Source organism: Nicotiana sylvestris, chromosome 12 (assembly GCF_000393655.2).
Source record: "Nicotiana sylvestris chromosome 12, ASM39365v2, whole genome shotgun sequence".
NCBI classification, from domain to species: domain Eukaryota; kingdom Viridiplantae; phylum Streptophyta; class Magnoliopsida; order Solanales; family Solanaceae; genus Nicotiana; species Nicotiana sylvestris.
The window spans coordinates 65,905,762-65,918,218 of NC_091068.1; the positions used below are offsets into that span (position 1 = coordinate 65,905,762).

Here is a 12,457-nt window from a genome sequence, read left to right on the forward strand (position 1 = left end):
TTGAATAAGAAAGGTTCATCCCACATATAATACTTTGCATCAGATATAAGCTTTTTTCTTTGCTGGTAAGAGAAATCTTGTGGTATCCACTTTACAACCAAGTAATTCACGATATCTGCAAACCAGGGTGGTTGAGTCACAATTGTGTCAACTGAAAAAATATGTTCATCAGGAAATTCTTCTTTTATCTCATTAAACTCAAGGGGAGGGTTTTCTAATCTAGACAAATGGTCAGCTACTTGGTTCTCTGTCCTTTTTTTGTCATTTATCTCAAGGTCAAATTCTTGCAAAAGTAAAATCCATCTTAATAATCTAGGTCGAGCATCTTTCTTAGCTAAGAGGTATTTTAAAGCTGCATGATCAGTAAAAACAATGACTTTGGTTCCTATCAAATAGGAGCGAAACTTATCAAAAGCAAACACTACTGCTAGTAACTCTTTTTTTGTCGTGGCATAATTCACTTGTGTCTCACTCAATGTCCTACTAGCATAGTAAATGGGACGAAAAATCTTATCCCTTCTTTGGCCTAAAACAGCTCCAACTGTTGTATCACTAGCATCACACATGACCTCAAAAGGTTGGTTCCAATCAGGGGACACAACTACAGGTGCAGTTGATAACTTTTCCTTAAGGGTTTCAAATGCTTTCACACAGTTACCTGAAAAATTAAATTTGGTGTCTTTCATCAAGAGGTTAGTCAGCGGTTTTGAAATCTTTGAGAAGTCTTTTATGAATCGTCTGTAAAAACCTGCATGACCTAGAAATCTTCTAATTCCTTTCACAGTTGTAGGAGGGGGTAATCCTGCTATAAGATTAATTTTTGTCTTATCAACTTCTATCCCTTTAGCAGTGATTTTATGTCCTAAAACAATTACTTCAGTAAACATAAAATGACACTTTTCCCAATTAAGAACTAGTTTGTTTCTTCACATCTTTTAAGAACTAAGGTCAAATGGTTAAGACAATCCTTATATGTTTTGCCAAATAGTGTAAAATCATCCATAAAAATTTCAAGAAATTTGTTAGTCATGTCAGCAAAAATTGCCGACATGCAACGCTGAAATGTAGCAGGGGCGTTGCACAGACCAAATGGCATTCTCCTATAGGCATATGTTCCATGAGGGCATGTGAAGGTTGTCTTATCTTGATCTTCTGGTGCAATTGGTATCTGATTATATCCTGAATAGCCATCAAGAAAACAGTAAAAATCATATCCTGCAATTTTTCCCAACATTTGATCAATAAATGGCAAAGTAAAATGATCTTTTCTAGTGACATCATTGAGACGTCTGTAATCAATACAGACTCTCCATCCTATAACAGTCCTGGTAGGTATGAGCTCATTATTTCCATTTTTTATAACTGTCATACCTCCTTTCTTTGGTACTACCTGAACGGGACTAACCTACGGGCTGTCAGAAATGGGGTATATAATACATGCTGCCAACAGCTTTACAATCTCTTTTTTCACTACTTCCTGCATTGCTGGATTCAATCTTCTTTGCGGCTGGACAATTGGCTTGTAGCTATCCTCCATGAGGATTCTGTGTGTACAAATAGCCGGACTAATCGCATTAATATCTTCTACAGTCCACCCCAAGGCTCCTTTGTGTGCTTTCAATACTTTAATCAAACTATTTTCTTGTTCTGCAGTAAGAGAAGATGAAATAATTACTGAAAATAATTCTTTCTCAAGATAAACATATTTCAAATGAGAAGGGAGAGTTTTGAGTTCAATTTTTGATTGAACTTGTTCAGATTTCATATCTTCTTCTTCTGAATCTTTGTCCAATATTTCAGCTTCTCTTCTGATTGTGGGATCATCATCCTGTGTGGTGCCTGATTTGATCAAGCATCTTTCCATTGAATCTGGAATTAATTGATCATCTTTGAATTCATCTGTAAGATAACTAATCATGTCAATTGAAAAACATGAAGATGATGTTTCATCTCCTGAATATCTTAGTATCTTTTGCATATCAAATATGACTCTTTCTTCATCAACTCTTAAAATTAATTGTCCTTGATGAACATCTATAATTGATCTTCCTGTAGCAAGAAATGGTCTACCTAAAATTATTGGTTCATTAGGACAGTCTTTCATTTCAAGTACTATAAAATCTACAGGGAAAACAAACTTATCTACTCTTACAAGTATATTTTCAATTATTCCCTTAGGTTTTTTAGTACTTTGATCTGCAAACTGAAGAGAAACACTTGTGTCTTTTATTTCACCAAGATCTAACTTTTTAAAGATAGAAAATGGCATTAAATATATTGAAGCTCCAGAATCACAAAGTGATTTTTCAAAATATACTCCTCCCAAAGTGCATGGAATTGTAAAACTGTCTGGATCACCAAGTTTTTGTGGTAGCTTATTTTGAAGTATAGCACTGCATTTTTCCGTAAGCATTACCACAGAAACTTCTTCTAATTTTCTTTTACTTGACAAAATTTCCTTTGAAATTTTGGCATATGAAGGCATTTGTAACAAAGCATCAATAAAAGGAATATTGATGTGAATTTATTTTAAAATCTCCAAAATTTTGCAAATTGGTTGTCAAGCTTTTCTCTTTTCATTTTTTGTGGAAAGGGAATATTCAGAGGGAGAGGAGTCAATTTTTCAATATTGTTTTCTTCTTTTTTCTTGACTTCATTCTTTGAGATGGTTTAGAGGGTATTTCAACATTCTTACCATTGTTTACCTGTTGTTCTGACTGGTCTGCATAGGGTTCATCAAGCTCCTTACCTAATCGTACGGTGATGGCCTTAAGGTGCTCTTTTGGGTTTTTCTTTGTATTGCTTGGTAAGGGACCTTGAATCTTTTCTGAAACAAGAGTTGCCAATTGGCTCAACTGTATTTCCAGATTTTTTAGGGATGAATTTTGGCTCTCCATCTTTTCATCAGTGACCTTAATATACTTATACAGAAGATCATCAAGACTTGAATGAGCTTGTTTAGGCCTTTGCTGACAGGGCTCTGCTTGTTGACAAGGTCTAAAGTTTGATTAACCATGGTTTGGATTCTGGTATCCGGGTGGACCTTGTATTTGTTGTTTCTGGAAGCTTTGAGAGTTCTCTACACCATTTGGATTGCTCCATTGAAATCCTGGATGTTTCTGTGCCATTGGACTTCCAAAAAGATATTGCTTGTAACCGATGACATTGACATGTTCATCATTATGATTGGTTGCTTGACATTCATAGTTCTGATGATTTCCTCCACACATGTCACAAGCCTCAGATTGGCTTGGTTGTTGTGTATTCACCTGAAAAGTTTCAAACTTTAGTGCCAAAGAAAAAATTTGTTGTGTTAGTGTATTTAAAGCATCAACCTGATTTACTGTAGTGGCCTTCTTGATAATTATATGCTCAGATGGCCATTGGATGGCATTCTCAGAAATTTCATTCAATAATTGCAACGCTTCCTCTGTTGTTTTTCCCCATTACTGAACCTCCTGCAGCTGCCTCTATCACATTTCTAGAAGAGGGTTTTAGCCCGTGATAAAAAATATACAATTGCATATGTTCAGGAATATCGTGGTGTGGATATTTTCTTAACATTGCTTTTAACCTTTCCCAAGCTTGATAAACTGACTCTGTGTCAGTTTACAAGAAATTAGATATGTCTTGTCTTAACTTTGTGGTCTTAGCAGGAGAAAAATATTTGTTTAAAAATTTCTGAGTCATTTGATCCCATGTGGTAATGGAACCTTGTGGCAAACTTCGCAACCAAGTCTTGGCATCTCCTTTTAAAGAGAAAGGAAATAGCCTTAACTTGATAGCTTCACGAGGTACTCCATTATACTTAGCTGTTTCAACAAGTTCCAAAAAGTCAATTAAATGACTGTGTGGATCTTCACTTGCGTCTCTAGTGAAGATGAAAGACTGTTGAATTGTTTGAATCAGGCCAGTCCTGATTTCAAAGTTGTTGGCTGCCACTGGAGGTTTTCTGACACTAGATTCACAGTTGAAGCGGTCAGGTCTAGCATAATCCCTTAGGATTTTGTTTGTTGGACTTGGCGCCACTTCATCAAATTGATCCTCTATTTGTACTGGTGGTGGTACTTCGGGTGGATTGATATTTTCTACTTCCTGATTCTCCATACCCTCACAAGCTATGCTTTGGGAAGATAATGCTTGTCTTTTCCTGCGCAATCGAAGAGATCTTTCAATTTCAGGATCGCAATTGACCAACTCTTTTATAGAATAGTGGGTCATAAACTACTCAAAATTCTAAAAAAACAAACTGAACTTAACTCCTAAAGTAGTAGTAGTAGTAGTAGTAGTAGTACTTAGAAGAAAATAATTAAAAGAAAATGATGAATAACAAGGACAACAAAGATTACAAAGATGACAAAAATAATAAGCGATCAAATAAAAATAGTAGTATGATAATGTTGTTGTTGTTATTATTATTATTATTATTATTATTAATAGTTGTAGTAGTAGTAGTAGTATATGATAATAGTAATTACATTAGTACTAATTAGCAATAGATGTTATGAAAAAAAATGGTAAACGAAATCAGTTAGTAGTAACAGTAACTAACAATGGAGAATAATAATATAATACTAATATAGAATATAGTTACAAGTAGTACTAGTATTAATAATAGTGACTACTATGCTATAATGATGATAAGAAGGATAAATGATAATAACACTTGTATAAGATGTTAGTACTTGTAATAGTAAAATTAATAGTAGTAATATTTAGTAAATATTGATAGCAAAGATAATAATACTAATAGTAAGTTCCCAAATTAGTAACAGAATATTTAGTCTGAAGTAGACTTGTGCAAATCCCCGGCAACGGCGCCAAAAATTTGACGAGGCCAATGTGTATAAGATTTTGCTACTCGTACTCTATCAAATTCTAGTATAGTTTATGATATCGTCCCACATAGATTGGATAATCTAGCTACAAACTTATAATGTTCTTACTACTATTTGAGAGAATCAAATTGATGAAGTTTTGTTTGTTGAAAATTTAAATTGCTTAGTTGAAACTAAATAACTTTCGAAAGATTTATATTTAAAAAGAGTGGGGAATCATTGAATTCACTCGATAGCATGATAATAATAAAATCTTAGCTTCTACATATATTTCTCTTAGGAATAACTGTTTATTGCTAATACAATTATATTTTGCTCACTAAGAAATAATCAATTAACAACACTCCGCGAGGTTATGTAAATCAATTGATATATTACTTGTGATGCTTAAACCGAAATAATTTTCTTGCCTGAATTGTGCTAAAAGATAGCAAAAACCTCTTGCGATTACTTTTTACTAAAAATCAATAATCTTGTCAACTACAACTCCTCCGTGAGAATTAGAATGGAAGTAAGCAAGATTACAGACTTGGAATGATAGCTTAAAAAGAATTACTCTCACTCTATTATTTTACCCAATAGTTATCGTATATTAATTTTGCTTCGTGAGAATTACAAAATTGACATACAACTAACTTTGGAGAATAAATAGATAGAAGTGATAATAATTAATTAAAACTAATATTCCAGCACAATATAGAAATATAATTAGAAAGTTTCAGGTCAAGCATGTAGTAAAATTGAGATTAATATTATAACGCTATCGAGCTTCATCAACTATCCCAACAAAAGAGATTACTCCATTATGGAGTATTTAAATCTCACAAAGAAAGAAATTCTTAAAATACTATCAACACTCTTAGAAAATTCAAAGACTACAAGATAAAACAAAATAGATAAAGAGAGAAGTAAAGACCAAAGCTAGAGAAAAGTTGCTAATTAGGCACGTATGATTCCTTCCTTTCAACACAAACATCCTATTTATAGAAATCAAATCTCATAAGGTGCCACGATGCCTCGTGGTTCTTTTACCATGATGCGTCGTGTTTCTATTGCCATGATGTGTCGTGCTTCTACTGCCATGATGCCTCGTGCTTCTCTTTTATTCCTTTATTTTCTTTATCATTATATTTTTATTTCCTGCAGAATACTATTAGAAAATACAGATAATTGACATATTATATTATATATATATATATATATATATATATATATATATATATATATATATATTATTTAAAATAATTTATTTTAAATATATAATATATGAATATTTTATAGTCATCACCTCCACATATGACCCATCTCTCCACACTCATAACAACTCCCAGGTGCTGGAGAAGGGGACTGAAGGGAACCCCTCGCACCGAAGTGACTAGCAGATGCACCTGGCATAGAAGATCCCTGAACTGATGGAGCATGGGACGAACTCTGATCTAGAGGGGAACTAAGTGATGACTGGCCCTGATGAGAACTGTGAGAACCATGACCCGATGATGCCCCACGATAACCTGGGCAAGTTGGTTGAGCATGCCTGAAGAGACGGCCTCTACCGTGCTAAGACTTACCTCTCGACGGAGCACCACTATAACTACCAGATCCTTGAGGCCTCTTGGCCTCCCTCTCCTCTCCCTCCTAGCGATGAACAGACTCAATGTCACGAGCAATATCTACAACCTCCTCAAACGTAGCACCAGTTGCCCTCTCCCTGGTCATGAGAATACGAAGCTGATAAGTGAGGCTATCAACAAACCTCATAATCCTCTCTCTATCTGTCAGAATCAACCAAATAGCATGACGATCTAACTCGGAGAACCTCATCTCATATTGCGTCACAGTCATCTCCCCCTGACGCAACCACTCAAACTCCCTACGCAACTCCTCTCTGCGAGACTGCGGAACATACTTCTCCAGAAAGAGAATGAAGAACTGTTGTCAGGTAAGGGGTGTTGCACCAACAGGCCTATGCCTCTCAAATGCCTCCTACCAAGTGAAGGCAGCTCCAGAAAACTAATAAGTAGTAAAAGTGACCTCGCTGATCTCCAGAATACCCGTTGTACGAAGCATCCTCTAACACTTATCCAAGAAACCCTGGGCATCATTGCCCTCTGCTCCGCTGAAGGTCGAAGGCTGAAGTCTACCAAACCTCTCCAACCTACATTGCTCGTCCTCTGGCATGGAAGGAACTACATAGTCCTGAGCAGTTGCAACCAGCTGGGCTGGATGTGCTCCCGGTGTTTGAAGTCCCTGCACGACCTGCTCAGGTATGTGAGCGGTGGGAGTCTGAGTGCCTCCCCCAGCCTGAGAAGTAGCTACGGCTATGGTGGCTGAAACCGCTTGAGCTAGGCCAGTTCAAACTGATAAGATCTGAGCCAAGTCCTTCTGAAGACCCGGAATCACAATAGGCACAGTTGGTGCCTGAGCAAGTGTTGCTGGCACGTCCATAACTGGGTCATAATCCTGAACTGTGGCGGCTGATGGATCTGTAGGTGCTGCCCTAGCTGCTGTGCGGGCCACACCTCTACCCCTACCGCGACCACGACCGCATCCTCGGCCTCTAGTGGCCACAATTGGTGGTACTGGTGGTCGTCCATCCTGACGGGTAGCGTGTGTCCTCACCATCTATGAGAGAATAGAATGACAGAAGTTTAATACTCGGATCAACAAATTCGCATGAGAAGAATTTCAAGAATATGAAGTTTTCCTAAAGGTTCTACAGCCTCTCGAGGATAAATACAGATGTCTCCGTACTGATCCGCGAGACTCTACTAAACTTGTTCATGACTCGTGAGACCTATGTAACCTAGGATCTAATACCAACTTGTCACGACCCCAAACCCGGACCCTGTCGTGATGGTGCCTCTCATGAAGACAAGGCGAGCCGACACATTTTCAATTCGTTTTTAAGCAATTAAGAGATAATCATTAAGTCTTAAACGTGATAAAAATCCAAAAGGTAGCAGTGACAATACAGAACAATTTGCGGAATACAACCAGACACAGCCTGATACCGGAGTGTCACTAGTCATGAGCATCTATCAATACGCTACAAGTCTGAAATGCCTACTAAACTATTACAGAATAACTGATAAAGAGATAGAAATGAGATAAAGGGGGAGAAACATGGAATTGCGGATGCCAAGCAGCTACCTCGTGGACTCCGAAGTCTGCCGGGAGCTCTCAACTCGTGCTAGCAGGATCAGCAACGCCTGAATCTGCACACGGGGTGCAAGGAGTAAAGTGAGTACTCCAACTTAGTAAGTAATAATCATAAATAAAGACTGAAAGGCAAGAAATCACGAAAGGCACATTACAGGCTATAATGAAGCAATAAAAGCCAATAAAACAGTCAATCAGTAATGATATGTAAAAATGATTTAAGTACAGTTTAAACTTCATAGAAGGCGTTTTTAACAATTGAGCAGTTAAATAACAGGCAAATAAGAAAGATAAACACATAAAGGTTCGTCCCTCGAGCACAATGTCAACAATTCCGCCCTTCGGGCAATATCTCAGAACAATACCAGCCCTCGGGCTATATCTCACATCACAATGGGTACCCGCGCTCGCTGGGGGGTGTGCACACTCCTGAAGGGGCTCCTTACGGTCCAAGCGCAATATCAAGCCATCTCGTGGCATCATCACTAGGCTCTCGGCCTCATATCAACAAGTCATCTCGTGGTGTACATATCTCAGGACCTCGGCCTCATAATTATAGTCAGTGTTTCCTCACAACGTAGGCCCTCGGCCTTACTCAGTCAAAATTCTCACAATCCACTCGGGCAACAACAAAACATGATTCTCAGCTCAAAAGATTATTTAAGTGTTAAAACAGAGTAAACATGGCTGAGTTATGAAAACAATGGAATATAGCATGACTGAGTTCAAATATAAAGTCAAAATAATGAGAAAATATCAATAAAAATTTCCTAAGAGTTCAAATAGTTGGCACGAGGCCCAAATATGGCATTCAGCCCAAAACATGATGATAGCAAATAGATTTCAGTCAAATACACGGTAAAATAATCATTCGGGCTGGACTAAGTCACAATCCCCAACAGTGCACGACCCCACGCTCGTCATCAAGTGTGTGCATCACCTCAATATAGTACAACGATGTGCAATCTGGGGTTTCAAACCTTCAGGACATCAATTACAATCATTACTCGCCTCAATCCCGTCCAAACTCTAGCCCGCGACGCCTTTGCCCCTCGAATCAGCCTCCACTCACGTCGAATCTATCCAAAATCAGAACCACGACGTCAAAATATGCTAAGGAAATGAAGCCCAAGCGAAAATAATTAATTTACAACACAAATTCCGAAATTGGCCAAACCCGACCCCCGGGCCCACGTCTCAGATTCCGGTAAAATTCACATCAATGGATTCCTTGTCACTTCCTGAGTTCATTCATACCAAAAGCATCAAAATCCAACCACAAATGACCCCTCAAATTCCAAATTCTAGGTCTCCAATTTCAAGCCCTAGTTCTTCAATTTTAGGCCTAGTTTCCATGATTAATTAGGTAAATTTCACATTAGAATCGAGTTTTAAGTCCATGAATCTTACCTCCAAATAATTCCCCTTAAATCCCTCTTCAATCCTCTTCAAAATGCTCTAAAAATGCTCAATAATGAAGGAAATAAACCCCAAAATCGTGGACAAGACGACTATTTAAACCTTCTGCCCAGGCCTGAAATCCTTCATCGCGATCGTGGAACCTCCTTCGCGATCGCGAAGCTCAAATTCTCAGAACCCAATTTTTACTCTATGTGAATGCATCATCTCCCACGTGAACACGATGCTCAGGCATCCTACACCTACACGATTGCGGACAGGGGACCGCGTTCGCGATGAACAAACCCCAGGTCAATCCCCTGGTCCACTTAACTCTACGCGAACGCGACCTTCTCCACGCGTTCGCGAACAACAACTTCACCACCTTATGCGATCGCGTCTCCAACTTCGTGAACGCGAAGAACAACCTGGACTACCCCTATAAAAGCTCTACGCAATCGCGAAGAAGGAAACTCTGCAACAGCTGAAGCTCAAAAATCTGCAACTTTTCCAAAGCATGAATTGGTCCGATTGACAACCCGAAACTCGCCTGAGGCCCCTGGGACCTCAACCAAACATACAAACATATCCCATAACCTCATTCAAACTTGTTTCAACCTTCGGAACGCTCAAAACAACATCAAAACACTAAATTCGCATCGGATTCAAGCCTAAGCATTCAAAAATCTTCTAAATTACGCTTTTGATAAAAAATCCAACCAAACCACGTCCGAATGACCTGAAATTTTTCACACACATCCAAAATGACACCATAGAACTACTGAAACTCTCGAAATTCTATTTCGACCCGTATATCAAAATCTCACCTATCAACCGAAAATAACCAAAAATCCAATTTCGTCAATTCAAGCTTAAATCTACTCCGGACCTCCAAAACTCATTCCTATCACGCTCCTAAGTCCCAAATCACCTCCCGAAGCTATCTGAACCATCGAAACTCACATTCGATACCTCTAACACATAAGTCAACATCCGATTGACTTTTCCAACTTAAGCTTCCTCAAAAGAGACTAACTGTCTCAAACCTTATCAAATCCTCTCCGAACCCGAGCCAACCAACCCGATCACATATAGAACCGATAGGCAAAGCAATAAGAAGCAGAAATGGAGGAAATGGAGCGATAACTCATGAGACTACTGATCGGGTCGTCACACTAAGATTAGCAGGGATTGGTTGTAATGGTCTGTCTTCTATTACAACTTCTCATAGATCATAGGCTTCAAGATATGATTTCATTTTCACAAACCAAATCTGATAGCTTTCACCAGTAAAATTTTGTGGGCCATTCAAAGAGAGATTGATGCTTGTCATGTTTGAAAATAGATTTAAAAATTGATATTAGTTAAAAAATTTAAAAATAGTTCTTTGGAAGAACTCACAGATCCCGTAAGATAAATGAGGCTCTTGATACCATTGTTGGTTTTTATTAAAATAATGTAGCAATATAAAGATTTAAAATATTGATTGAAAATGTCTATACTTTTTTTTACTAAACATAAAGGGATTTAAATAGCCAACTTGAAAGTAATATGTAGAAAATCTACACAACAAGAATTCAAAAAAGCTAAAATATCTCAACAAACAAAAAAATCTAACAGAAATTTAAATCTTAAAAAGTATATTTATGCTAAAATAAGCAACTTATTATGCAAAAAACTTATAATAGTAACTGAAGCAAATCTTCAACAGTTTTGTTAGAAGTAGAAGCATATCTTTCTCAAAGCTTCATATCAGAAAAGTATTGGTGCAAGTTTTAAGCTTGACATGCAAAATGCTTAAATGAAATCAACTCTACAGATAGTGTCAATATAAAATTTAAAACAAGTAAAATAATCAGATTAGTTTAAAATGCTGGGTTTTTTCTTCTACTTCTTTTTAGAACGATAACAAATTGTAAAACTAAAATACAAACTCATTAATGAAATCAGTAGAGATGGATATACAAAGGCCATAAGATGCTCAACTAAGTACGCAAAATGATATTATAAAATATTCGTGTAAAATAATAAAGTAATATGTCATGACCCACCACATCATCATGTCACGTAGGTGTCACATGGCATATATTTTTGCCACATGGAAAGCTTACATATGAAATAGTCTAGCACAAGTGGGAAGGTTCTAGAGAAATATGAAGATTTCTCATGGAAGACCTTAGAACCTACGAGATTTCTAACAAAGTCCTTAGAAGATTTTAGCTATGTAAAAAATTCTAGAGAAGGGACTTACTTGTAAATAATAAGGTTCTTGTGTAATAATTATAATTTACTCACTAGCCCCTAGGAGACTAGTATATAAAGGGGGTTATTCATTTGTAACTCACTAAGCAAAATAATCAAATTCTCTACAATAAAAATCTTTATTTGGCAAATTTCTCTTGTCTTTCTTATCTAACATTCCTTTAGAGATCTTGAGTGTAGTATTTTAGGCTGACTTGGCATAGCAAGATCATGACAGAGTTGTGCAAGATTGTGAGCAAGTTGTCAAGTGTCACACGCGAGCTTAGTTCAAGACTAAGGACGTGACAAGGTGGTATCAAAGCGAAGGTTGCAACTAAGGGAATGGCGAATGACGGAAAAATTAAAGTTGCCAACACCCAAGCCAACTTCTTCCAGGATGTTGTTGGCAAGAACGATCATAACAAAAAGAGGAATACCACCAACAAGAGCCAGGAGATGCCGCCCGAGGTTGTGCCAAACGAGGGGCTTACATCCCAAGAACCATCTGCCACTGAGGCGAGCGGGGATAAAGTGGGGGTCTTGTCGATGGATGTCTCACTCGGTAAAGAGTAGGTGATGAAGGTGAACGCAGGGATGGATGCCGCCGAGATCTTTGGCCAATGTTTGGGAAAGTGGAAGGCACCCTTGGCGTTCTTGAGGGACACACTCTTGAGGAGATTGGGAGTATCTAAAATGACATGGAGGGATTGTGGATTTATACACTTAGGAAGAGAAAATTTCTCTTGTTTATGGCATATCTCCGTTTATTCTGTTATGATTGGGGGTTGTGAATGATTTGACCTAAATCTTATTCCAATTAG

The 12,457-nt window shown here is 37.7% G+C and overlaps 2 protein-coding genes across 2 annotated transcripts; both read right to left on the minus strand.

The window, feature by feature from the left end:
- Positions 1-1,405: 1,405 nt before the first annotated feature.
- Positions 1,406-2,485, minus strand: LOC138883165 (uncharacterized). The gene has a single exon (XM_070163827.1). It carries the CDS (start codon positions 2,483-2,485, stop codon positions 1,406-1,408), a length of 1,080 nt encoding a protein of 359 aa, XP_070019928.1.
- A 130-nt stretch (positions 2,486-2,615) lies between these two features.
- Positions 2,616-4,221, minus strand: LOC138883166 (uncharacterized). Its single transcript, XM_070163828.1, has 4 exons — positions 3,714-4,221; positions 3,451-3,599; positions 3,044-3,269; positions 2,616-2,980 (listed from the first exon to the last, which is right to left on the minus strand). The coding sequence occupies exons 1-4, from the start codon at positions 4,219-4,221 to the stop codon at positions 2,616-2,618; spliced, it is 1,248 nt and encodes a 415-aa protein (XP_070019929.1).
- Positions 4,222-12,457: the final 8,236 nt, after the last annotated feature.